This window comes from Opisthocomus hoazin, chromosome 1 (assembly GCF_030867145.1).
Source record: "Opisthocomus hoazin isolate bOpiHoa1 chromosome 1, bOpiHoa1.hap1, whole genome shotgun sequence".
NCBI lineage: Eukaryota > Metazoa > Chordata > Aves > Opisthocomiformes > Opisthocomidae > Opisthocomus > Opisthocomus hoazin.
In genome coordinates, this window is record NC_134414.1 from 34,326,776 (window position 1) to 34,354,314 (window position 27,539).

General features: G+C 41.3%; 1 protein-coding gene across 2 annotated transcripts; it reads left to right on the forward strand.

The window, feature by feature from the left end:
* Window positions 1-555: 555 nt before the first annotated feature.
* Window positions 556-27,480, forward strand: RCBTB1 (RCC1 and BTB domain containing protein 1). 2 transcript variants are annotated; one of them, XM_075421530.1, is made up of 12 exons: window positions 556-734; window positions 7,605-7,775; window positions 8,591-8,741; window positions 9,220-9,386; window positions 12,035-12,193; window positions 13,296-13,403; window positions 14,303-14,445; window positions 17,496-17,686; window positions 21,820-21,946; window positions 22,438-22,589; window positions 23,292-23,422; window positions 26,541-27,480. In XM_075421530.1, the coding sequence occupies exons 2-12, from the start codon at window positions 7,632-7,634 to the stop codon at window positions 26,679-26,681; spliced, it is 1,614 nt and encodes a 537-aa protein (XP_075277645.1). In that variant the 5' UTR covers window positions 556-734; window positions 7,605-7,631; the 3' UTR covers window positions 26,682-27,480. The 2 variants fall into 2 exon arrangements, with proteins under 2 accessions (XP_075277645.1, XP_075277654.1); XM_075421539.1 differs by lacking the exons at window positions 22,438-22,589; window positions 26,541-27,480 and having other exon boundaries at window positions 23,292-23,416.
* Window positions 27,481-27,539: the final 59 nt, after the last annotated feature.

Sequence of the window (27,539 nt, forward strand, 5' to 3'; positions counted from 1 at the left end):
ACTGAAAAAACTGGCTAAAAACCTCTGGAGGGAGAGAGGCCTCCACATGACTGCCTCAGGCGACCGTTAGCACTGTCTCTGGGATCCAGCTGCCTTCGGGCGCTGCCCTGAGGCACGGCCAGCACGGACCCTGCCGCAGCCCTGCGAGATTCCCCCTCGGTCGCGGCCGGGGCCCGCCCCGCTTTCCCCCGGGCTTCCCGCCGGCGAGGATCCGGGGACAGTCAGGTTCCATCCGGCACCTCGCCCGCCGGCCTGGCCCCGCGGAGCCGCTCGCTCACGGGAACCCCGCCCCGAGGCCTCACAGCAGCCCGCTCCGCGCGGCGACGACGGGCAGGCCCGTGCACCGCCCGCTCCCCCCTCACGGCGGCGGCTCCGCGCTGGCCGACACAGCCCCCTCACGGCCGGGGGAGGGGGGGAGGGTGTCGCACGGCCCCGCCCACAGCGCCCAATAGGCGGTGAGGAAAGGCGGGGAGAGCCACCCATCGCCGGCCACGTGACGGCGCGCGCGAACAGTCAAGCGGGAGCGCTCCCCCCCATCCCCCCCCGCTCCCCGAGCTTGGCGTCACGTGACGCGCCTCTCTGCGGTCCTAACGGCCGTAACGGCGGCGGCGGCGGCTCTGTGGAGGGCAGCTCTCCCCGGCGCGGGGGCACCTTGGAGGCAGCGGGAGGGCCCGGCCCGCCGGGCGGAGAGGCCGCAGGGAGCCTGTCGGGCCGGGGGATGCCGCAGCGGCCGGGTGAGCAGCGCCCGGCACGGTAGCGTGCGCGGCCGGGCCGTCGCCGGGCTGGGGGCCGCGGGCTCCTCCCGGCCCTCGCGTTCCCCTCAGGGCGCCGTGAGGGCTGCGGGCTCCTCCCGGCCCTCGCGTTCCCCTCAGGGCGCCGTGAGGGCTGCGGGCTCCTCCCGGCCCTCGCGTTCCCCTCAGGGCGCCGTGAGGGCTGCGGGCTCCTCCCGGCCCTCGCGTTCCCCTCAGGGCGCCGTGAGGGCTGCGGGCTCCTCCCGGCCCTCGCGTTCCCCTCAGGGCGCCGTGAGGGCTGCGGGCTCCTCCCGGCCCTCGCGTTCCCCTCAGGGCGCCGTGAGGGCTGCGGGCTCCTCCCGGCCCTCGCGTTCCCCTCAGGGCGCCGTGAGGGCTGCGGGCTCCTCCCGGCCCTCGCGTTCCCCTCAGGGCGCCGTGAGGGCTGCGGGCTCCTCCCGGCCCTCGCGTTCCCCTCAGGGCGCCGTGAGGGCTGCGGGCTCCTCCCGGCCCTCGCGTTCCCCTCAGGGCGCCGTGAGGGCTGCGGGCTCCTCCCGGCCCTCGCGTTCCCCTCAGGGCGCCGTGAGGGCTGCGGGCTCCTCCCGGCCCTCGCGTTCCCCTCAGGGCGCCGTGAGGGCTGCGGGCTCCTCCCGGCCCTCGCGTTCCCCTCAGGGCGCCGTGAGGGCTGCGGGCTCCTCCCGGCCCTCGCGTTCCCCTCAGGGCGCCGTGAGGGCTGCGGGCTCCTCCCGGCCCTCGCGTTCCCCTTAGGGCGCCGTGAGGGCTGCGGGCTCCTCCCGGCCCTCGCGTTCCCCTTAGGGCGCCGTGAGGGCTGCGGGCTCCTCCCGGCCCTCGCGTTCCCCTTAGGGCGCCGTGAGGGCTGCGGGCTGCTACTGGCCCTGGCGTTCCCCTCAGGGCTGCAGTTCGGCGCGGGGAGCGGCCGGGCGGAGGAGACGGCGGAGATCCCGGAGGGGGTCTGTGAGGCTGGCGATGCCCGTCCGGAGGAACAAGCCCGCCCTGGCAAAGCTTTCCCTTGGTCCGGCTGTGAATTTCTCCCACGCGGTGCTCAAAGTCCCTCGTCCTGCCTGGCGCAGATCGCAGTCTGTTCTTACAGTTTAGGGTTTTGTTGTTTGGTTTTTTTTGATTCATGGCGTTTCAGTTCATCCTTCCCTTTGTTGCCTGCTTCCTGGAGGCTGAGGTCTAGCTTGTTGAGAAGCCCTGCTTTTGCACTTGCCCCTCAGCTTTATATAAATAATGAGTATTTCTTCAGTTCTTAATATAGTCCTTCTAAACTAAATATTAAAGGCGTATTTACTTTTTTTAAAGGACCTTTCAGAGTTCTAATTTACACAGTTTAAGTGACCTCTTTGGGAAAGTGTGTTGTGTGCTGATGAAAGGCAAAATGGGCTTTAATCGTTTAAACTAGGGATGGGGTTGTGAGAAAAAAATGCTAAACATCCTAAATGGAAATGTTTCTGGAGCACAAAGGTTTTTTAGGAAAAATGGTGTTTGGAAGATGCAATATTTCTTTGGACCCTTAATATGAATGTTTTCCTTTGAATGGTTGTCTCTGTGTGTGTCAGATTGAAATATAGGTATTGCTTTAGAAGATGTCTTGTCCTGAGTGAATGGGTTCAGTTAGTTGCAGTAACGGCTGGCTCAGCTTAAGAAAAAAAGAATAGGAAGGCATACTGTGATTGTAATTACACTCTTGTTATGGTGGACGGATGACTGTCATCCTACTAAAAGGGTTTTTTGCTAGAGCTAAACAGTCTTATGTTCAATAGTATTCGTGTACATGGTGTTTTTTGCTTGCTGGTGTCTCAGCTGGTTACTCAAACCAAATAGGAGGTCTAGTTGTCAGCTGTTAGATCAGCAGGTTTTTCTTTCCCTGTATTGCATGTAAAAGGCATATAAAAATAAATTGTGCAGAGGTTTGAACACATAGATTTTGTCATAGAAATCTTGTCTTATGTAAGGTCTAAGGAAAGTAAGTTAAGACACATGATTTCAGGGAGCGCGAATATCTTTTTGTTGTCAGGAAGAAAGCCTCAATAAAATCGCTTCATTCACACATGTGATTAATGTCAATAGTATGTATTGTTCCCCTGTTCTTTTCTCAGTACTGAGCTATGAGATTAAAAAAACAAACATAAACTGGAGAAAATATGGGGAAGACTAGTGTAATGTCAAGGATTTGACTCTTTTGTGGTTGAGGTGTACTTAAAAAAAGATCAAGCATGCTGGTCATGTCATGTTGTTTGAAAGCCAGATATCCCAGCTTTAGTGTTCTTACTGCTGTTTATAATTCTGGTAGGCAATTAGGAGAAATGAAGGCCTGAGCCTACAGATTCTTTCTGTGCAGGAGTCAGTTTGCCCAGCGAGAACAAACTGCAGCATTGGAGCCTGAGGAAAAAATGAAACAAACAAACATGCAATTGTGTTCAAATAGCCTTTACAAGGGGATAATCTTTGAAGAGTTAACTGTAGCTTTTTTTTTTCATTTTGGTTTTATAAGGTTTTTTTTTTTGTTGCAATGGCAATTGGTACTGTTTTCCCAGTAGAATGTTGTGTTAGGCTATTGTCCTCTCCAACATGGATCTGTGTAGCTGAACTATAAACTCTGTAAAACTTTGTCTAAAATCATAATAATTTAACAAAACATTTTGTAAACGCTGTCTTTTTTTTTTTAAGGCAGGGATTTGTATTTGCTTGCATGTATCACTAAAGCATCAGCCGACATGCATTTTCTTTAGAAAGCAAACTAGTAAGAAGTGGAATGCATAGGCAGCAATTTAGCGCAGAATTTTTGAAGGGCTTCTGTCTCTGAAAGCGTGTGGCTTTTTTTAATTGTGAGCGGGTCTAGATTTTTTGCCCTAATGTTGGCGACTGCTCTGAGTTCAGTCTTTTTGTCACAGTATGTGGCCAGTTCAGTTTCCTTCTCTGCAAGTCACCTTTTCTTGCTTATTTTTAGCCTCAATGAAATTCAAACAATCATCTTTGTTTCTGTTCCTGTTTGTATACTGATATTGTTGGATAACTTCAAAGATGTCACAGCGGTTAGAAGAGGTATTGTTGGTATAAGCTCCCTCTGCTGGTTAGTTCTGCAGCAGAAAGTAAGCTGTGTGATGTGTAGTTGTTTATCACCGAATCATGCAGCAGAAATTAAAGGACAGTTGAAAGCAGTGACATGCAGTGTTTCTAAAAGCAGTGATCTACCAGAGCACCAAGTTTAAGCTTATGACACTTACAGTCAAAAGGCTTTTAACTGCAGTTAACTTAAAATCTAGATGTTGGTATCTAAGTGATAAATACTTCTTAGAAATGCTGTTGCCATGTTGCATACAGAATCTAAACAATGGCTTGAGAGGTAATATGTTGAGACAGCTATATGCATACAGATTAAAATAACTTAATTACTCTGGACTCCATCTGGTATTTTTGCCACTACATTGCACTTACAAACTTTCAGTTAAGGTGCAGTTGTTGCATAGTATGTAATGTAGTGGGGTCCAGGCCTATATTGTTATCAGGAGAAGTAAACAATAAACTTAGCTCTCTTATTCATGTAGTACAGGAAGGGTAAGAGAAGGACACTGTGTTTCTTTGCGGTTGCTTGCAATGACATGACTGAAGTCTCCTAGATCAGCTTTTCATAGCAAGGATTTGCCCAGGAGAAACTCTGTGCAAGCCTTTCCCCCTGATATTCGGACAAATGTTGCTCAAGGATAAAGTTGGAGTGTGATTGGTGTGAGAGGTCAATCTCAGTATTGCAGAGTGTCTACCCATTTGGAAAGTCTGCAGTATGTCTTAGAGAATGCTAAAATTAATTTGATATGTGTTTTGATAACACTGAGTTACTTTACTGACATCTCCATTTACAGTAGTATATATAAATATATATTCTCCAAATACTTTTTTTTCCACTATAGACCTTTTTTTCCCTCCTGTGTCAATCAGGACTTTTATTGGAAAACTAGGAAAGTGGCTACGGTCATTAAGGAGTCCGTCTTTAAAGAGGAAAAAGGTAGTGCTTATGCCTAGGTTGGGCGTTTATTTTCTGTGGAAGATGGAGAACAAGTAGTTAAAACAACTTTCTGTCCACAGTTAAAGCGAAGAAATGGTAGTCTCCATATAAACTCCAGAACTTTTAGGTTTGTATGTTATTTCATTTAGACATAAGCATAAACAAAAAATAGCTGCTGTTGCTACCGTTATAATGTTGCCGCTCGATGACAGGTACTCCAGCAAATGGCAGCATCTAAGTTATAGTTAATATTTGTAGAGGAGAGGAAAAGGCTGTATGTTTGAGGAGAAATAGTACATATTATATAAAAGGCAACAGGTGTTTTCTGCTGTTTGGTTGGTTTTGGTTTTAAGAATTTTTGTGAAACTTTGTTGGTTGCTAAACCTGAAGAGACTTTAGGATTGAGATTTATTAAAGAAACTAACCTGCCAGTGGCAGATGAGTTGTCGTTAAAAACCTTTTAGGGAAAACCCTTGAAATAACTTTGTAGGATTGTAGTAACAGTTCAAACTGGAAATGCACAGTGTTGTTTTAGATAAAGCAGTGTTACACCTGTCAAAAAATTCTAAGGCTCTTCATCTGTGAATGGAGTTCATTGCTCATGTCTTCAATCTGGGAAGTCTTGTGTGCTTGGAAGCTTTGCTTTTATCTACTGGTATTAGTTTGTCTGACAAGATACCTCAAAGCTCAACTGGGTATGGGAAATGTGGTGTAACTTGCATAGGTTTGTCAAAGAGGAGTGGTTAACTGAGTCATACAGTATACAGGATTACAGACCTAGTGCAAAGATCAGAAAGGGAGAGAGAAAGCGTATTGTAAACCGGTTGCTTTTAAAGTAGTGTTTTAGGGTGCTGTAAAACTTTTTAATGTTTATTTACTGGGACAAAATCAAAATAACATTTTGCCTTCATGTCTTAAACTGATGGGATGTGTTGAAAAGAACTTCAGTGAATAAAATATTTTCCTTAATGTCCAGTTTATGACATGTTTGTGCCCTGACAATTATCTATTATATGCGGCAAATGAAATATAAAGTCAGAAGGGACAATTACTTGGTCTGCTCGAAAGAACAAGTCATCGCTGTCTCCTTTTAATTGACTGATAGTGTCATACATTAAAAGATTTGCCAACGTGAGGTAACAAATCTTAGCAGCTAACTAGCCTGAGTTTGTAACTGCACTAGAAATTAAGAAGGCTTAAATGCATTCAAATCTGTTTAGCTGTGTAGAATGTGCTGTGGTCTTGTCATCAGGTAGGCTTTCAAAAGCTGTTCTACAAATACGTCTATTATGAGTGTGCCATCTGGAGACTTTAGGCGTTTTCAAGATGTGAAACGTAGAGTGAAGTCAGAGTCTTGGTGAGAGAGGTGCCTGTAGAGCAGAGCTGGGTTTTTCAGAGCAAGGTTGCGAAATTTGATAAGGAGATGTCTGGGTTTTGTTTGTGTTCGGTGTTTTTTTGTACATATACTTCCACTGTGACTTCAGTGTTTCTCAAACTTTTTAAAAATAGTAAATGCCCTCCTTCCACCAAATGTCTGTGCTGAACAACCTGTATTTTAGGATTGACTGCTGGTCTTGAGTAGCTTTTTGAAGCCACGTCTTGGTTGCCAGCGCAGTTTTGAGAACCAAGCGTCAGAAGCAAAGGACAGAGGCTCTCTTGTGCTCTCCCTGTTGTCTGTATCTGATACTCAGGCGTCATCAAGAAGCCTGAGTTGAAAGTAACAAATCAAAGAATGATAGGGGGGTAGGATAGGACTGGAGCAAACAAGTGAAAAGGAAAGAACTAAATGTTGATAAGAGGATGGCATGTGGATAGAGACTAGATTTCTTACCCATCTGAAGGTTCTTTAGCCACTTTTTAAAATGGTTTATTGTGTCATGTCACTGACATTCTGTAGAATTCTCCACTGAGTGCTGTTCAGATTCCATGAAACTTGCTGATGCCCCTGACCGTGAATCATAGACTGTCAGTGGCAGAATCCCTTCAGGGTATGAGTAATGTTACAATTTTTATGTGCAGGAGTGAAGGCCTAAATAAGCTCTGTAGGATTGTGTTGACTGTCAGCTTTGTTCTTGAGCTGGTGCGGTTGCCCTGGGGAATCTGTGAAGAAGGAGCATTGTGGAAGGATGGATTGTATACATCTATGTTCGCTGACAGACAATGTCTGTACTCAGTCATGTTTCCAGCTTTTGATGTGGTCCAGCTTGTTTCTAAGTAACAGATTATGACAATTTTACATAATTACTTTTCTCTGATGTGTTTTCCAGCTTAATTCTACAAACTCATGAGTTTATCTCATGCTTTTGTGCTCTCACAAATGGTTTTTGACCATAACAGCTTTTGATTACGCAAAACATGACAGATTTGGGCCATATGTGCAGCAGCTCCAGCTTTATTTTTATTTGCAGGTTTCACTTATACATCAACAGCTTGCTTACATGGCATATACAAGTTGTAAGACTACAAAACAATTTCACAAGTGAAAATTTTATAAATGGAAATTTCAGTTGAAATTCCCTATGAAAATGCCCTCAGAAATCCACTGTGCCACCAGTGGATATTTACTAGGTCACGAGCTTTTTAAGAAGTTTGCTTGTGGAGCAGCTGATGTTCAGCTGTACTGTATACAGTTTACTTAAATATCCTGTTAAGAAAAGAGGTGTTCTTCAATGTCCTACCAGTGACTTGCTATTTGTTGACCTTAATATATGGAAATGTAATGGCGTATTGCATATAGAATCGGATGTTATACTTTCAGAGACACAAGTGTCTTTCATTTAAAGGAAATGATCTTATTGCCTGTTGACGAGATTGTGAAATACACCCTTTAATAAGCTTTTATTTTATTACAGCAATGTCATCTTAGTTGTAGAAACATCATGACACACAGCAGCATCATGGTGGATGTAGGAAAGTGGCCAATATTTACCTTACTATCACCTCAAGAGATAGCATCTATTCGGAAAGCATGTGTATTTGGTACATCAGCCAATGAAGCTTTGTACGTAACGCACAATGATGAGGTAAGGCTGTAAGAAAGTGGAACATATACTCTACAATTAGTTGTTTTCAGAGTCCACTGAATATTTGTACATAATTAGCTTCTCAAAAGCATTGTGTGAAATTTGTATATTTCAAAACATGTTGGATGTAACTTGTAATTTTTTTTTTTCGTCTTGTATGGGGACAATTTAGATGGAGTATTTAGAAAACTTACAAATGACAGAGGCCAGGATGGATTACATGTACTTTTGAAGACAATCAGAATTCAAAAGAAGTTGTGGTAGCTAGAAATTAAGTACTCCAGGTATGAAGATATAAAATGAGGTTATGGCTTGCTAAGTGTCAGTACAGCGGAAGATTATATGTGGGTTGTAACGATTCAAAAACTCAATGCGAGTTAGCATTGTGCTGCTGAAAGGCAAAAAGGAAAGCCAGCTGGTCTGTGATGGGTTTCTTGTGAGACTACATAGAGCAGGATTTTTTTTTTTTTCCCTGCTAAGTACTATCAAAGCAGCCTGTAGTGTGAGCCTCCCAGCTGAGGCTGCGCTTTACAGACTGCTTTTAATAGAAGGTGGTGCCTTCCAGTTTCACAGTTTAATACTTTTTATAGTACAGTTTCTGCAAATGAGAAATTTAGCTTCCAGACCTGCATGGACCTGAAGAATTCAGACTCATTAGTTCACTTCCAAAGTGTCTCTGTGCTCACTCTTATTAACTTCCACGAGGGAAGTTTCCGGCCCTTCAGAGTCTGTGTCTTTGTGAAGACCTGGAGATTACCACATCTGTGCATACCCGGGTGTAAATCACTTGAAATTAGTATTTCTCTGTGTTTCAGGTGTTTGTTTTTGGACTGAATTGCAGCAATTGTTTGGGAACTGGAGACAATCAGAGCACAATAGTACCAAAGAAATTAGAAGCCTTATGTGGAAAGAAGGTTTCCAGTCTCAGTTATGGAAGTGGACCCCATGTTGTGCTTTGCACTGAAGGTAGAAAATTAGTATTTGGTATAGAAATATAAGTTGTGGATTTTGAGTTCCACTTGCACTTAACAAGAATGGATTAAGGTGTAATTGTATTAACTTGTTAATTGGGTAATACACATTAAGGGGTTTTCACTGGTCTTAAGTGGAACTAAGTGTATTCTGTAATAGGTAAATTTCTGTTACTTTTCCATTATGTTGCAACTGTAGAGTTTTACTGTATCATTTATGACATACTCAGTCTTACCTGTGCACTTTCATGTGTTTCCACAATAAATCTAGAGGTTATACTGCAATATATGTATATAAAATGTATATGAATAATGTAATTTTTTAATATAAAGATTATTCTTGTAATAGTTTCACTATTTGTTAATGTCCTTTCATTTTCATGCTGGCATTTTCTAACTACTTAGAATTCTATCCATCTTAGCTTCCTGGGATTTTTTGATGGCTTTTATCACAAACTTAAACATTTTTGCAGATGGTGAAGTGTATGCTTGGGGACACAATGGTTACAGCCAGCTTGGGAATGGCACAACCAATCAGGGCATTACTCCTGTTCAAGTTTGCACAAATCTCTTAATAAAGAAAGTGGTGGAAGTAGCTTGTGGCTCTCATCATTCCATGGCGCTGTCGTTTGATGGGGATGTAAGTTGAAACCTGTTCAAACCTCTTAATCTGTTTGACGTGAATAACGCAGGTGACCTTGCACTCTGAAGTTCTCTGTTGTTCTACAGTGTAGTTACAACATAACCTTTTCTCCTACTGCCTCAAACTAGGGTGTCCTTTTCTTCAGAGCAGACTTGAAAACAACTCAAAACAAATCCCACTCACAAACGCGAACAAAAAAACCCCAACCACAAAAACAAGGGAATAAAAGGCTAGTAAACTTTTGTGTCTTTTGTTTGTTGTACGTCTGACAGGGATGAGACCAGAAAGCTGTGCCACTTACAAGTTAGAGAATAGTTTGTAAGGTGCAGAATGTAACATTGTTATTTGCTTACAATTCTGTTATTTAAGGGATATATTGACATATTTGGTCTGTTTCTTGTAGTCTTCATGATTTCCACACTGGTACTGTGAAAAAACGTTGCTCTGCACACCTCTGAATACCTTTGTATGTGTGGCTAATGAAAGAGCACTTGGTTTATATCCAAGTCTGCTTTATGCTATTTGTTTACATGGCTTAAGGCTATGTGTCATGGGAAATGCGTACAATTAGTTTCCAGTTAGTCAGATTTGACCTGTGCATGTGTGTATGCTGTGAGTTGCATGTTACTGCTTGGAGGAAAGCCTGGTTTCAGCTCTGCTTTAACAAAAGAAGAGTTCTAATTTTAAAACCTTCCTAACTATGATTCTTTTCATCTTAGTGATCTGAGCGTGGCTGTGTTATGGTTCAGAATGGAGCCACAGTGCAACAGTAATACAAAGTGGCAAATCCGTATTTTGAGGGTAGGAAAGTGACCTTGGGTTAATTAGAGTGGTCTGTGTTGTGTCGGAAAGGAGAGCCTATGCTTAGGAAAGATGTTCATGCTGTCACATTTTACTTTGTTAATCTGTACAATTTGGTTTACATGCAGGAAGGCAAGGGTGTTCATGTACTAGTTAAACGAGTGGTGCCAGCTGCTGTGTGGTAGCTGCCTGTGATGATCGTGCTGTCTCTTATAATAAATGTAACATGCTTGAAATATCCATGGAAGCGGGGAAGCTTTTTTGTATTTACCGTGGAGTTGATATCTGCAGCTCACTCGCCATTGTGGCTAGCTAATGCACTATAAATCCACCCCTAGCGTACCTTGCAGTAGCTTAGTCTGTTTGTGCTCTGAGGTTTTATCTGTACCAGTATTCATTATACTGAAAACAGCAAAATGTGTTAAGTGGAGTTTTATTTACAGAAAGCTTTGGCTGCAAAAAACTGTACGACTTGATATATCTGGAGTTTCAGAGATGGATTGATGTTGGAAGTATTCATGGGCATACTTGGCATAACTGATTTGTACAGTTGGTTCCATGCAGTTTTAATGCAGTGCAAATGAAAAAAAAAAAACCACCTTAACAATAGACTTAAAGGACTGCAGACATTCGTGCTTCTCTGAGGGAGGAAACCAGTTAGTTCTTTGGTGTTTTGATCTACCCTCTGAGGTTCTCTACCTGAGTTTTTTCTGTGTTATAGAAATGAACGTGTTTTATATATCGTCTTCAAATATTCAGTAGGAATCAAAGGTCCAGCAAATAGAAGTAACACAAAGCAAAGGACTAATCCTTTCTTCTGGCCATATTAGACATGGTAAATGAGTTGTGTTGGCGGGAGTTTTTTTTATTCCTCTCTGTGTGGGGTTTCTTTTGTTGGTGGTGGTGTGGGATTTTTTGGGTTTTGGCACTGGGTTTTTGGTGTCAAAGTAAACAGGCACCTTCTGGCACCAATGGATGTGCAGACTTCGTATTAGGGTATCTGTCAGTGTGCTTTTACTGGCTAGCGTGTATGTGGCTGGGTATTTCCAAGAGGACAAACTGTGAAGCACCAGAGAATGATAATAAAAATTGAAGGAACTGAAAATATGAAGCTAGAAGTATTTTTTTTTTTAAATTGCAAACTATTTCCCTGTCTTCTGGACTTTTAGATGAAGGGAACCGATATTTTTGTTTTTATTATTAATAGTTTGCCACTGGCTAACTTTGAACTGTCAGAGATGGTGCTTTTTTGTTAATGCCGTTGTGTAGGGGAGTTTTGCTACTGTGAAACATGGGCTGACAAAACCATCTCCTTTCACAGCTTTTGAAATACTTAAGAGGTATGAGAAGTGTCCAGCAATAAGCTGGTTTAGTGTTCTGTGAAGAAAACTAAATAGCTGTAAACTAGGGAGTTCAGCTTGTGTGGGAAACAAATGACATTCTGGCTTGCATTCAGTTTTCCAACCTCGTGAAAGTATAAAGACAATCCACTCGCTATGCTCTTTGTCTTATAGTCTGACTTATATTTAATATGGAAATGTGTTCCTTTTGTTTCCTCTAGTAGTCAGATGCTCTGGTTCTGTAGCACGAAGCCACAAAAAGTGCTATGTTTATATCTGTTAGATCAGTCCTATTGCCGTTTATAATTCTCAGCTGTTGAAAATTAATTCTAAGCATTTTAGCTCATTAGATAGGATAGTTTACCCGATCTGATGCAGAGATTATAATTTAGATTAATTTATTTAATATCTACATTAATTTAGATATAATTAAGATTACAATTTATTATTATCATTACTATTATTAAGGCTTAAACTGCAGGTTTTTGTTTTTTTTATGGACAGCTGTATGCTTGGGGCTATAACAACTGTGGTCAAGTTGGATCTGGATCTACAGCAAACCAGCCAACTCCTCGTAGAGTTTCAAACTGTTTACAGGGTAAAATGGTCGTTGGCATTGCTTGTGGTCAGACCTCCTCCATGGCTGTAGTAAACAATGGCGAGGTAAGCATTGCTGCGTTCTCACGTTCTCTCTCTCTGTTACCCGAACTTATGAGGTTAATGTCTGAACACGGAGAAATGCTGACATAAGAGTGCCCAAAGTTAGAGTTGTATTGATAGTTGCAAAGAGTTATATTGATAACTTCTATGATATCAATTTAAGCAAAACTCCGCGATTAACTGGAGATGCTGTCTTAACACTAAACGTTCCTTCTTATGGCAAAGACTGTGTTGGAACATGATTCTTACTGAGTCTGCTACTGCAAGAATTTGAACAGGTTGTATTAAGCATGTCTGTCTTCCTTATTTCAATAGATTGTTTAAAATATGTCTTAATTACATGTTTTGAAAGCATGCACAATTAAATAGTTAATCTTTCTGCAAGAAGACACTGACTGAGCCTGGTTCTTAAACACATCACTTAATTGCCAGCAATAAAACCAAACCACGCTTTTGAACATTACCCTAGTATTGTGCAACTGTTCTGTTTCATGTAAGTTTTTGGTGCTATGTTGCTTCTTGGCATGAACTGTAACCTCAATTTTACTACATTGTACCAAACTTGGAGCATAGCTTTTCTTTGTGACTGGAGGGACTGAAAACGTCCCTGAGGTTGAGATGAGCTTTCGTTGTACATACTTTTGTCTTGATGTGTCCACCATAACAAAACTAAAAGAAAAATAAGAGCTAAATTGAGGACTTCAGTTTAAACTAATCCAATAGCTAATCAGCTAAGTAAGTAATTTCTTATTTTCAATAAAAAGAAGAAAAAGTAATAAGGAGAAAAGAAGGTGTAAAAGTCAACTAAAATGTTGACGCTGTGGGAGAGATCTTGGTGTATTGTAAGCTTTTTGCAAAATTCTTAGTACTTCAAAGACAAATTATTTTAGAAAGCTTCTTTAAAAGGCAAATGCAGGATTGAAAAGTAGAATAGTCAGTCATTGCAGTGTATTTAGTAGATTTTAGCCTTATCTGTATTGCTCTTGAAATAGCATACAGATTTTTAATAAGATGTACTCTTTTGACTTGTGCTTAATACTAAGTCTTAAATGTTCTATACTTCTGTAGAGGAATGGCTTAATTTTTGTTTTCCTTTTGCAATGAGGTTTATGGCTGGGGTTACAATGGCAATGGTCAGCTAGGTCTTGGAAACAATGGCAATCAACTGACACCATGCAGGGTGGCCGCGTTACATGGTGCATGCATACTCCAGGTATGTCTAACATGGAAATGAAGATGCATTCATGTTGCTAGCACCTGCTAAAACTGGATCTTTAGAATCTTATACCTGCTTCTGGATTTCACAGTTCGAATGCTGAGTTTTTAGTGCCTGGAAATGATATTAGGCTTATAAAATGGCAATAAGCTGTAAAATACTTGCTTTTATAAACGTTTGAATGATTGAAAGGTAGCTAGTGTAACTATAAGTTATGCATGGCTACAAATTGCATCTTTGTTACGAAGCTGAATGAATGAAATGCACTAGGCAAAGATAAGAAATGAAGGGGAACAAGATACTCAAATTAGATTCTACATTAATATTGTAATTAGCCTTTCAGAAGTGAAGGAAGAGGGAAAAAGAGTAATGGGTGTGGGTTTGGTTGTTTGGTTGTTGGCTTGGGGTTTTTTCCCAGCTAAAGAATAAAACTAAAAATTAAGATTTCCTGTTTTTTTAGTAAGCTTCTGTGGAGTTTCATATGATAACTTGAACAGTTGATGGCTGTTGAACTGCAGCTTTCATAGTTTCTATAGCATTCAACATAGAAAATTCTGAAAGTATTTCAGAGTTGCAAGACGTGATAATGAATCTCGCTGTTCTTTGTGTGAAAAGTCAGCAACTGAAAGCAAGCAAAGGCTAGGGAGACTTTGCAGGAGTGCAGTAAATTATTTAGGAGTAAGCAATGAACGCTAAATTAATGAAATTGGAAATTTTCTGGTACCTACAGTTAACGTATTTTGTGTTAGCTTTAAGTACCAAGAAATAACACACTGTAGTGTTAAATGAAGAATGCCTGAGATATTTAACATCAGCTAGACTAAGGTAATGTGTGCAATAATTTTGTTTCTTATTTCTGTTTTGTTCAGTAGTAATGCTTATACATTTACTTACAGATTGCCTGTGGCTACGCGCACACACTAGCACTAACAGATGAGGGTTTGCTCTATGCCTGGGGAGCTAACACTTACGGGCAGCTGGGAACTGGCAATAAAAGTAACCAGCTAAGCCCGGTGCAGATCATGATGGAAAAAGAAAGGTAATCTTGCTGAAGCTGTTTCTGGATTGATAAGTCTGAGCATGTGTTATGCAGTCTCTAGAACTGGAAGCATATGTGTGTGGGGCTTGGTGGATTGCTTTTCTATTGCTAATATTAAAAACATAGGAAAGGATGGTAACTTGCTGTTTACTGTAGACTGAGTGCTTTTTGCTATTTGCAATGATTATTGAAAGTAAGCATACTGTGTGCTTACCTGATACTGAAAGATAATGAATGGCTAAGTGTTAGGCTAGTCTAAATATGATTCCTTTGGTTAAAAATTTGGAGCTGTGAGACCAATAAGCCAAACTTTTATGCTATATTGAGGCCCACATTAAAAAAAAAAAAAAGAGGGGAAGGAAACACCGCCTTGGTAAGAAGTGACACATGAGGAAAAAACAATTTTCTGAGAGGCTGACAGTAGCCAACCACAAAAAAAAACCCTCTGTTTGCAAGGTTGCTAGAGATAAGGGCAGATAATACTACCAGTTAGTAGTTTGTAGTTTCTTAGTTTCCTAGACTTGTAAAAGAATGACCCTAACCCTTGCCCACCCTCTTTCAGCACATTTGTCGTCCTCGTATTTGGGATGGCTCTTCTGCTGTTCACGTACAAACTTGGACCTCAGTCCCATTCTCTGGACCTATGTGTATACCTGTAGATTAATGTACCTCAGTTTGTAAACCTCTTAGTCTATAGATCCCTTAACCTGTAAATCTCTTAACTTGTAATCTCATCTTAACTAGGGAACACTTGTCGTTTTTTCTTTTCCATTTCTGAGCTGTCTTTATGGGAAGTCTCCTATTTTTTCCTGTTTTTCACACTTAACATTAAATTAAAAACTGCACAGTACTGAGATTATTTAAGAGCTTAAAAAATGGTGGGGCTGAGGAGGGAGAATAAAGGAGCCATCACAATAGAAACCACTGAGGTGAGGCTGACTTGTCTGTGAAGGAACTGACACTACAGAGCAAAATGAAACATTCTTTAAAAAAACACTGGAAGAGAAATGTATGTTTGCAAATAGATCAACTTTTTTTCTTAGCGATTGATTTCTTGAGGGAACAAAGAGGAACTGTTGCATTTAAAACTGTATGTGAACTCAAGCAGGGGATTATAATAGAACTGGTGTTTGTTCAGTGACTAAAGGAGGAGGGAGAAAATACAGAATTCTGCTTGGAATTGAAGGGAGAGATAAGTCACTTGAATTTACTCATCTTGCTTGACTTGGCTCCCTTGGAAACAGTACTATAAGCAGGTGAGCTGTCATTTCCCATGAAGCATATTAATGCTGCTTTTCCTGGTCCTTTTGTTTATATAACTCTCTTGTCATTTATTTGCTGGTGCAGTGACAGTTTATTAGGAGGTGGCATTTGGTGCTGTCTTGAAAAATAATGCACAAATAGCTTGTAAGGAACTTTTAGGCTTTATTTTATGTTAGCTTGGAGTAACAGTTATGAAGGTCAGCTTCCTGAGTTTTGATATTAAGTATATGCTTAACATGTTATCCTGTAAGTGTACTGTACATGTACTATACAGGTATACAGGTGTTATAGTACACGTTCTGCTATTCTCCTGAAGTGTCATATAGTTACTATAAAAGTAAGAATCTGTTCTGCTAAGGAAAGAAAGTTTGGGGAAGGAAGTGGTTTTGGTGGATAGCTATGATGGACGATAAGTTGTCCCTAAAATAATTACTTTATGATGTCTCATGCAGAGGTGGTGAAAGATCTTGGTGTTGCATGGAGGTTCAGAAATTGGTAATGGTGTAAAACAACCCATCGGTCTTTTATCTGGAAGAAGTTATTGATACATATACTGAAAGTGATTGTAGATTCTTTCTGTGTTTTATCTTGAAATAATTTTTGCACTGAAAATATGGGCTTTGTGCTGAAGAAGCTTTTTGCCTAAACAGCTAACTCTTCATGGATATTGTTCTGTAAAGGAATAAACATTTTTATATCTATATTCTTAGACTGCTTGGAAAGACATTTGTCTGTCCCAGTGATCTGTTTCTGGCACAAAAGCATGAAACCCTCTGATGCATTTTTAGTATGGAGAGGAAACAGGAGAGTATAGCCTTTATTTTGAACTAATGCTGGAACTTCCCCTGGCTTTTGTTTATTGTGTGAAAAGAGATACTGGAAAGGTCCTGGCCGCCCTTTTAACTGAAGTGCAATTCTACTCAGTGTCTGTAATGTTTCAGATAGCAAGATAAGGACTGTGCGAGCAATGGGAGAACAGAATAGATAAATGTGCATCGGCAGGTCTAATATTTTAAGGAACTATGTGACGTGGGTGAAAATAATATATAGACTTTATTTAAAAAACAACCATAGCTCTTCAGGAATGTGGAGTTAAGTGCATGTATTCACCTCTCCTTGAAGGAAAACCAGTCTATGTTGCGTGCTGAATCTCAGTGTTGAGGAAAGGAAACTTAACAGCAAAATAAGAAGTCAGAAATACAGGCAGTAGGTCAGATCTCCGTCTACATACAAAAAACGGATTTGAGAGGGGGTAGAAGGGTTGCTTAATAAAGGATTTATTGAAAAACACATGGGATCTTAATCTCAAAATAAGAGAATTTTTTCAACATCTGTTTGAAAGAAGTTCTGAAAAATGCTCTGCAAAAGTCTTAGTAGTAGAACTTTCCTGCCTGTTCCCTAACTGGAAGTTTCATAAGCTCCATAAGCATTTCTTCTTGAGAAGAAGTGAAGAAGTGTCTGATGTGCATTGGTTTCAAAAGGGAAAAACAAAACTTTGTTTTTCTTCATCCCTTTCCCATGGTTATGGAAGAAAAGGATGAATGTCAAATGATGAGAATGACACAATTAAAGCAATATCTGATTACAATAAAATCTACAAGCAATCTGAAAATGTCATTGCAGTTTTTTAGTGAAAACATTGAAACAGTATCACATTTATGCAGGACAAGGAAAGAAGTACAGGAGTGTAGATATATGGTTCAGTTAGCTGTTATTTTGGTGAGGCATTTGGAAAGTCACTTGATTCCGTACCTGTAAGTATCTCATGAGGTTTCTTCTGTTTGCAGGGTTGTGGAGATTGCAGCCTGCCACTCTGCTCACACGTCGGCTGCCAAGACGCAGAGTGGCCAGGTGTACATGTGGGGCCAATGCCGTGGGCAGTCAGTGATCCTTCCCCACCTCACCCACTTTGCCTGCACGGACGACGTGTTTGCTTGCTTTGCTACCCCTGCTGTTATGTGGCGTCTTCTGTCAGTAGGTGAGAACAAGCTCTGATATGGCAGCCAATGCTATAATCTCTGTGTACATTTTCAGTCATTAGTACAGGACACCACTTCGGTGGCAGGATGGTTCTTGCTTTAAGGAGAGCCTGTAATTAAAACTAGCTCTTAGCTACGTTTTTTTTCTTCTGAAGAAAAGAGTCTACTTCAGCAGCTAAGGATCTAGAATAGGGTTAACAAGATTGTTTGCTTGCCAGTTTACATCTGGAGAGAAGCCTGTTTTACCATTGCTTTGTGAATATTGTTTATTTCCTACATTTGTATTGTTTGAGCTCCATCTCAGGACTAGGAAGGACTCCGGAATCATTAAACATAACTTTTCTTTTGTCTTTTAAAACTATGCCTACTTGGAAGACTGTTCCTGACACTTGTTACTTTGATATCTAGCAACTTTGAATTTTAAGTGTTGTCTCTAGCTTTTCCTCAGTTTTTTACCCTTCCAATATGAATATGAAGGTGTGACTCTTTCTCCTATATTTCATGTTAACAAAGTAAAGTAACACAATTCCAAGTTTTCATTTCATGAGGTGATTTCTCTCAACTCGGTTTAGTTTGACTTTCCCAAAAGACAGGCAAACTTGTAAATAATAGTCCCTGTGTAAGAAGATCCTAATATAATTGTTTTCTCTGTTGGAACTGTCTTCTCATACTGCCTTGGATTACACTTAGGGATGCAGTCTTTCTGATCAACAAATAAGCCAAAGCCTTTTGTCTTGATTATCTTTGATTCACATGCTGCCAATTCTTATTTGACCCCAAATATGATATAAAGTCCTTAGCTTGCACTTCCTTGAAAACATGAAGCTGTTGTCACGTTCAAAACATGAAGATATTTTCATCTTAGATCTGCTGCTTCAGTTCTCAAGATCATTTAGGAGATCTAATCTGTTTTCATATTTACAACATATCCTAATTTTGTTAGTCCATGTACTGAACTGTTGTTGTGGAGGGGTGACATCCTAAGTAACTTTTCTCCAGACTCAGACTTTATCTTTGTATGTGGCTTGTCCTAACCCAGCTTCTCCATCTTAACCTCTCATTTAGCATGTTACCACATTTATAGAGGTCCAGATAATAGCATTTGTCTATAGAGGAAAACTGAATAGTTTTACTAAAGAGAGAGAAGATTAACTTGACGTGATCTGCTTCTGGGTAAATTCAAGTCTTGTTTTATCCTACTTCTCACTTTTTTCGTTCTCTAATCCTCTAGGATATGTGTTAGTCTTGCCCTCTGTAGAGGTCTGATGGTGAAGGTTGTTAAAATGACATCTCCCTGGTTTCAGTACCTTTCAAGTTCCTGAGTTTTATGAAGTGTTCCCAGATGGAGCATAACAAAGTATTTGAATTTTGTTCATATATTTTAATTCCTCTTAGCCTTTGGGTGTTCTTCTGCTCTTATTCTGATAATCCTACTTATTGAATATTTAAGTCAAAAGCATTAATTCTGGGGGCATTTTTAATCTGTCTTCTATATGCATTTTTTTTCCTTCCTTGCCTTTTTTTGTTCATATAGGTCTGAAAACCCACCTTTTTTCTTTATGTTGCTTCCTTTTTTTTCCGTCCTTAGTGCAAGCTAGCTCTTCATGAAGGTTATTGTTCTACTTCCAGATATGATGTCTCAGCCAAAAAAATGATTTGGTCACTCAGGATTGGCTGTGGTGAAGTACAAATCTGCAGCCTTTTTTGAGGAATGAACTTAAGGTATTTGTAGTGAAAGTTGATCTACTGCATAGCTTAAGCTAAGCTGGTGACCTAGAAAAATCACATGAGTAAACAGAGGGGGACTGGACCATGGTCTAAGCCTGATGAGATGCAGGTTCGGTGGATGATCCATGTAAACTGGAGGAGTGTTTGGTCTTCTGTGGCACAAACATGACTTGTCTGTTACAGCAGTTTCTTATATCAGTATTTCTTTTTAACTGTCAATTAATTTAGCTGTCCCTAATGGTGAAGAATAACTTTTTGGATTATATGTGGATGAACAATATGCAGTTCTGTGGGACACAGAAGACAGACCATGTCTCATTATAGTGAAATCTACTGATTTTTCTTTTCCATACTTCGCTTCTTAGAAGCTACGTGTTTTGAAAGACACTTGAAAGATGCATCAACAGAAGCTTCAAATAGTGGGTTAAATTAGGTTTTCTAGAACTTCAGAGTTCTTACTTTGCCACAAGCTTTAGCCAACTTGTGCTGCAACTCTTGTATGATTTCTAGAGATGCAGAATGGGACTTCTGTGGGACCAGTGCCATAGGCCTTAATATAAAGAACTGTCAAAGAGCTGTGATATCTTAGCTTTAATTGACTTGCAAAACTGCTGAAGTCCTATGTCCTTGGTTGTACCAAGAACACAGTATCTACTGTCTGTCTTCAACAGCACTGCTTTTAGATTTTTCTGTTGTCATAACTGACTAGCAAACTGAGTATGATGGTGTCAGTGACAGTTCACGTTAGTGAGCCCTGGCAAAGACCTTAACAGACAACCTGCAGGCTATATCCAATCTGCCAGCACAGAAAAGAGGTCAGCTGGTGACGTGTTTTCTTAGCTTTTAGGCTCAGATCACACCAGGTCAGTGCAGCTGAAATACTGTACACCGCATCTCAAGTGAGTTGCAGGGGATGCTGTAGACTTCCATTACCAGCACTTTGCAGGCTGCAGAGCTGAGCTGACCCAGCACTACCACTGGAGGCTGGCAATTTCATGAGGGATGCCCAGGCAGAGAATGGGAAAGGATGTTCTCTAGGTACTTTCCTTGGTGCTGTGCTGCCTCTGTGTAATGAGCTGGAATGGGAACTGCTGACCACTGCTGCCTGTAGCTGTTGTGCGACAGTACTTGCCAACGGGAGATGGTGTTGGATTAATTCATTCTTCCCATTTCACCACTTAAGCCAATGGAGTGTGGGCTGGATGAGTGGTGGGTGAAGTGGATTGAGAACTGGCTGAATGGCAGAACTCAGAGGGTTGTCATCAGCGGCGCTGAGTCTAGTTGGAGGCTGGTAACTAGTGGTGTCCCTCAGGGGTCAGTACTGGGCCCAGTCTTGTTTAACTTCTTCATCAACGACCTGGATGAAGAGTTAGAATGTACCCTCAGCAAGTTTGCTGACGACACCAAACTGGGAGGTGTGGTAGACACACCGGAAGGCTGTGCTGCCATTCAGCGTGACCTGGATAGGCTGGAAAGTTGGGCAGAGAGGAACCTGATGAGGTTCAACAAGGGCAAGTGCAGGGTCCTGCACCTGGGGAGGAACAACCCCATGCATCAGTACAGGCTTGGGGCAGACCTGCTGGAGGGCAGCTCTGTGGAGAGGGACCTGGGTGTCCTGGTGGACGACAGGTTAACCATGAGCCAGCAGTGTGCCCTGGCTGCCAAGAAAGCCAATGGGATCCTGGGGTGCATCAAGAAGAGTGTGGCCAGCAGGACGAGGGAGGTTCTCCTTCCCCTCTACACTGCCCTGGTGAGGCCTCATCTGGAGTACTCTGTTCAGTTCTGGACTCCCCAGCTCAAGAAAGATGAGGAGCTACTGGAGAGAGTCCAGCGGAGGGCTACAAGGATGATGAGGTGACTGGAACATCTCTCCTACGAGGAGAGGCTGAGGGAGCTGGGCTTGTTTAGCCTGAAGAAGGGAAGGCTGAGAGGGGACCTAATATATACTTACAAATATCTGAAGGGTGGGTGTCAGGAGGATGGGGCCAAGCTCTTTTCAGTAGTGCTCAGTGACAGGACAAGGGGCAATGGGCACAAACTGAGGCACAGGAAGTTCCGTCTGAACGTGAGGAAGAACTTCTTCCCTCTGAGGGTGATGGAGCACTGGAACAGGCTGCCCAGGGAGGTTGTGGAGTCTCCTCCTCTGGAGATATTCAAGACCTGCCTGGACAAGGTCCTATGCAGCCTGCTGTAGGTGACCCTGCCTCAGTGGGGGGGGCTTGGACTAGATGACCCACAGAGGTCCCTTCCAACCCCTACCATTCTGTGATTCTGTGAGCCCTGATACTGACCTATTTTCCTTGATGTGCTCTTAGTTAAGCTGCTAGCTTTAGTTAGTGATGTGTGTGTTCCAATTCAGATGTTTAACATGTTTGGTTTGTTTATTTTAAAATTGTTTCTGTAGAGCATGAAGACTTTTTAACGGTAGCAGAATCTCTGAAGAAGGAGTTTGACAGTCCAGAAACCTCAGACCTAAAGTTCCGTGTGGATGGAAAATACATCCATGTCCACAAAGCTGTTCTGAAAATCAGGTAGTGGTCACGTTTTACAGCTCCTATTTGTACAGAATAACCTCTTAGTATTGCATCTAAGGGCAGGGGAAAGTAAGGGGTAGGGAGGGACCCATAAGCCTGTAATATATAGCATCTATGTATCCATAATAATTTTAAATTAAGTGATTGTAAAAAGAGCTGAATCAAAACTGTCTTAAAATGGTTCGTGTTCAATTTTCACTAAGCCTATTTGTAGTTTCCAGGGTAATAAATTCTGTTAAGTTGGTCTGATTGCAAATGTATACACAGATGTTTCTGTAGCATAGATCAAATAAGAGTTTTATCTTGATGCACAACTATAACAACGCCCACAGTATTAGGAACCAAAATGTGGACCACTGGCTGTGATGTGGTATGGTAAAATATTTGTCAACATTGCAGAGTGTACCAAATATGTATTTCACAGGGACTGTAATGTAATGTTTGTGTGTTCATGTCATAGTGTTCCAGATGATGTCTTTGTCTCTTAGGTGTGAACACTTCAGAACCATGTTCCAGTCATACTGGAATGAGGATATGAAGGAAGTGATAGAAATAGACCAGTTTTCTTATCCTGTGTATCGTGCCTTTCTTGAGTACTTGTATACAGACAGTGTTGACCTTCCGCCTGAAGATGCAATAGGTATTGCTTATGGTCCAATTATGTTGGAAAGCAGCATCTGGAAGAACTGAGACAGGGGATGCAGAATAGCTGTGTTAATACAGGCTTCTAGTCTAGCCTACAGTTCATTTAACCGGTGATTAATTAAGCTTAAGATTAATTTAAAATACTGTTGTAGCAAACTTACTACAACAAAAGTGGTGCATAATTAGAAATAAACTATCAGCAGTTTTATCAAGGTTGGGAGAGAAACTATTTCTCTGGCTTAAAATACTTGTATATTTTACTAAATTGAGTCAGTTATTGTTTAGGTTAAGATGAAAGAATCTCAGTAGATCTAATGGGGGAAAATGGGACAGCAGAGCAAAGAGCAAGCTGTGATTCAAATGCAGATTTTTATGATGGTAGGTTTTTACTTGTGTTGTGGTGCCTGTTTTGTGACAGTCCCACTCTCACAAGCAATTAGGTTTGCAGATCAGTGGAACAGCTTGCATATTTACAGAGATTAACAGGATTGTGGCATGAGGTAATAAAAGGCCTTTCTTCCTGTGTAATGGTAAAATACATTTTTCTGAATAGTGACCTACTTGCAAAAAGCACGTGATAGACATATAGAACATTGCATACAGAATACAGATGCAGCCTGTGCCCTAGGAGCATAAATTGTTGTTGAGGGAGCAGAGGTCATTACAACTGACTAATACGATGGCTGTTTAATTGCAGGGCTTTTGGATTTGGCTACTTCGTACTGTGAAACTAGACTGAAAAAACTGTGTCAACACATTATCAAGAGAGGAATTACTGTGGAAAACGCATTTTCATTGCTCTCTGCTGCTGTCAGATATGATGCAGAGGTAAACTTCTAAACTTGAATCTCTTAAATAGGTGGTTGCTATCTGACTTAAACTATGGAGAGAAGCAGCCAGTTATATTTTCATGTAAACTCTCTCTCACTATCAGGTAATACTATTTGCCGTTTGCAGAATTTGAGAATGTTTGAATTATAAAAACTCTATTTGCCATGAGAGATGTATCTTAATTTTTTTTTTTCATAAACCAGTACTGGGAAAGTGAACCAGTAGCCAGGTATCTAAAGATGAGTAAAGTCCAAGGCTGAGACTCATTATCCGTAAATGCTTGCATTGCTTAGTTTCATGGTAAAAGGTTATGATGCTGTGCCAAGCTTCATGAATGACTGTTTTTCTGGGGCTGTGGGGAGCAACAGGAACAAAAAAATCCTGAGGATGATAACACTAACTCTGAAACAAGGGAAGGGTTTAAATACAAAGCAAAACCCATAACAGTATTGTAAGCCTGAAGTTACTTATTTGTAAGGTTGTGTGTTGTGTGTGATGTCATATTATGGTAGGTTTGGGCATTGAGAGCATTTGGGTTTTTTTTGTTTGGCAGAGTGTTTTTGTTGGCTTTTTTGTTTTGTTTAGCTGCAGTCAAATATACTTCCAGTCTTCACAGTATGCTAATGAAATGGCAGGATAAGAACTGTGTTCGGGGCCTAATAAATGTTGAAGATGGAGAAACAGTGTGCAAAAGGGTGGAAGGCTAACGAAACTCCCCTGCTGCATTATGTCTGACTTCACTACTAGATTGCTAACTTGCTACTTCGTAAACTAATCAGGAAGTATTCCTGGGCTTGCTTTGGCTGTTTGTGTTCAGCATAGTATCTGTGCGTCATGTCTGCAACTTTGTGAGGCTGGTCTTTAACTTGCTACTTATGCTTATAAAGCAGTTTTGGTACTCCATAAATCAACTCATTGCTTTTTCTTATACTTAATATCCAGCAATTGACATGCAGATGCCTTATTTCAGAGCCTTGTAGTGTGTTGCTTGTTTGATATACCTTACCCAAAGGGCTGTGTTGGAGTCCAGATTGTGGCTTCAGCTCTACTGTGAGTAACAATTTCTTTGATGGGAATTCATGGAAAGTAGAAAGATTTCCGTATTTTAGCCTGAGAAGATTTTTTTTCCAGGAGGAATCTTCAGTGTGTGATTGATTCCACTTGCAAAGGGTAGAAGAAATCCAGTTGCTGTGCCTTGGCTGTACCTCACTAGCTAAGTGAAGTTAGAATGGTGGCCTTAAGTGCTGCATCGAGGAGAGAATGGGTGACACTGAGGGGTTGGGCTTTAGTAAAATGTGCAGTTATGCTAGATAGGGGCTTGAAATTGCTTGGATGATGTAGTTTGTTCAAGGGGCTGTGTGTCTGGAAGACAACAGTTTAAAGAAGCTGCTTCACTAATTTGAAATGCCTTCATGACATGAAACTCTCCTATACTGTCTTTCTTTTGGCAACTGACTGAATTGAAGTGGCTAGAATTAGGTCAGGTTTGGCTTCTTACTGTAACTTTTAAAGTAGTGATTGGATGTACCTTGTGCCTTTATTCACTGAAGTCTATATTAAGTAGTTTGCTGGGAGTGCATCCATCTGCAAATGAAATTCAGCCTTTTTTTAATAAAGAACTTTGAATTTTCCAAAGTTAGTTACTAATGCTTCAATACTTCTGTTTATTGTATGCTTCTGTTGCTTTGACTTGGAATATGATTTCTTTTTAATAAAGCAGTGCAAAATATTGTAACGTGTACGATGTATTTTTGTTTTAAATGCTAGTTCATTCTGTTATTTAAAAAAACAGAAAACTCTCAGTGTTCAGTTCTAATAAGCTTGTCTTTTTTCATTGCACAGATGCCACACAAGTCAAGATCTGCAGCTTCAGAATGCCTGGTTTTAGGCCAGGATACATTTTTATGTTATTGTTGTGTCAAGAACTCTCACTGGAACACAGTTGCTCTAGCTTTCAGTATTGACCTTAAGTGAAAATGTGAATGTATTAATCAGTCTTTCATACATCATGTGGCTTAGAGCTGCAAATTTTTTATGCCTTACTGCAGCACCCAGTCTGCTGAGCAGCTAAGGAGGGCTGTGTTCTCGTGTATAAAGTACTGGTTCTACAAACGTACAAACAAATAAAGAAATTAGAACAGGATGGGGAGTTGCTGTTTCGTTAGGGCTGCAGCATCCCTCTTACAGCAGCTTCGATCTGCACCACAAAGACTAGATTTCCTCCTCAGAAGAGGAGCTGGAAACAAATAATCTGAGTGAAAAGCATTCTGCAGTCAACCTTATATTGACGGTGACTGTCTTGGGTTTTTTTTAGACATCTTTTCTCTCTGACATCACATGGGTGCAATGATGGCTGGCTGTGAGGCTTTGCTGATCCGTAAAAGGAAGGCACTTCCAAGTAGACTCAGATATTTGGAGTCGACTTTCTGCAAGAATTTCTGTGCTGTATTGTGCTGCAGTACTTCTGAGTTATTTTTGGGACTTCTGTGAAATGTTTTGTAATGTGTCGGTTTCTAATGCACAGAAAGGCCTTCTGCCAAAACTAGAGGATAGCTTTAGAGCTATCCAGTCAGCACGCGCTTGCATTGAGATTGGTGACATGCAACTTCAAGGCTTTAGTGAAGCCCTTAACTAAGCAGGAAGTTAGGCAACCTTACGTATAGATTTCACTTTTATGTTGTGGAACGGAAGAGCTGAATTTTTTTAATCTACAGCCTTGGTTATATATCATTACCCCAAGATCTCCTATTTGCACTGGGTTTTAATAGCTGTCTGAATGCAGATGAAACTCTTCGAGTGGGAAAACTTTTAAAATGTGTTTCTCAGAATTAGCTGACTTTTGTGACTGCAGCTATATAGTGAGAACCAAATTGTGGTTACTTTTCCCCTGGTAATCATGTTACATGGGTAGAATTATTACTTTCTGTTGCATTTATGTAGTGATGCAGCATGGGGGAAAAACACTGAGAGCCACTGCGTTAATGTGTTTGTGTAATTCTCTGAAAAAATAAAGCATGTACAGGCACTCATACATGCCTGAATGTATTTTTCTGTGATGGAAGCAAAGATAATAAGATTTTTTTTCTTTTTTTTTTTTTTTTTTTTTTCTATTTAGGACTTAGAGGAATTCTGCTTCAAGTTTTGTGTCAATCATTTGACGGAAGTGACACAAACTACAGCGTTTTGGCAGATGGATGGTCCCCTGCTAAAGGAGTTCATTGCTAAAGCCAGTAAATGTGGAGCCTTTAAGAACTGAAATGAAGCTGTAAGTTACGGGTGTTTGTAGGGTTTCCTGCAGGTATAACAGGATGCTGTAACCGTACGGGTAAAAGCCAGTGTTACCTGGTCTCTTGCACCAGAAGACATGAAAGGCTGCCATGAAAATGAAGGTTTTCTGTGCTCACGAGGGAACTGTTGTAAAAACGTCAAGCAAACTATTCACTTGCGTTTAGCAGACCTGGATGGTGGAACCGGCTCGGGATTTCTGATGGAGAGAGGAAGCCCTGCAGCATGTGAGGGGTACCAGCTGCTGTTTTACCTTCTTAGCCTAGGAAATCTCCACTCTAGCAGCACCTGTTAATGTTTTCAGTTTACTTCTTGGGCTTGGAGAATAGTCTGACCTGAGCCACTGAATGCTGTCACTTACATCATTAACTCCCGGGGAGCGTAGAAGCAAATGGCATGGATCTCTCTTACTGCATTTGCATGATTGTGAATGAATTTGCCATTTGCTGTGTGTCATTAACCAAGTGTATCTGGTGCAAAAATAATACATCCTCAAAGCCTGCGCAAGTGACTTTGAAGAAAGGGGTAACTAGCAAATCTAATTGGAAGTAAATCTCTATATTTGGGTATACCTTAATATAAGTTGTAATGTAATCTGTTCGAGCAATATTTGTAATGGTTAATGGAAAAAATTCCCTCTTTGGTGACTTTGGATTACATTGGTTCCCTTGCAGGGGAAGGGATACACTGCTCTGGAAGTGGGGGGTTTGCATTTAAGTGTTGCATAAATTTAAACTACATGTAATAAAATTCACTTTTTTCGTACCTGTTCACTAGCAAACTTCCTTGGACTTTGAAGTAATTGGCAAGCTTTTTGTGTTACGTAGAG

What these genes read in the sequence shown, in the direction of transcription:
- RCBTB1 (XM_075421530.1), top strand. Translation starts at nt 7,632, where the DNA reads ATGACACACAGCAGCATCATGGTGGATGTAGGAAAGTGGCCAATATTT. An exon ending in CGCTGTCGTTTGATGGGGAT is followed by an intron (nt 9,387 to 12,034) that starts GTAAGTTGAAAC and finishes TTTTATGGACAG; the next exon opens with CTGTATGCTTGGGGCTATAA. An exon ending in ATGGTGCATGCATACTCCAG is followed by an intron (nt 13,404 to 14,302) that starts GTATGTCTAACA and finishes ATTTACTTACAG; the next exon opens with ATTGCCTGTGGCTACGCGCA.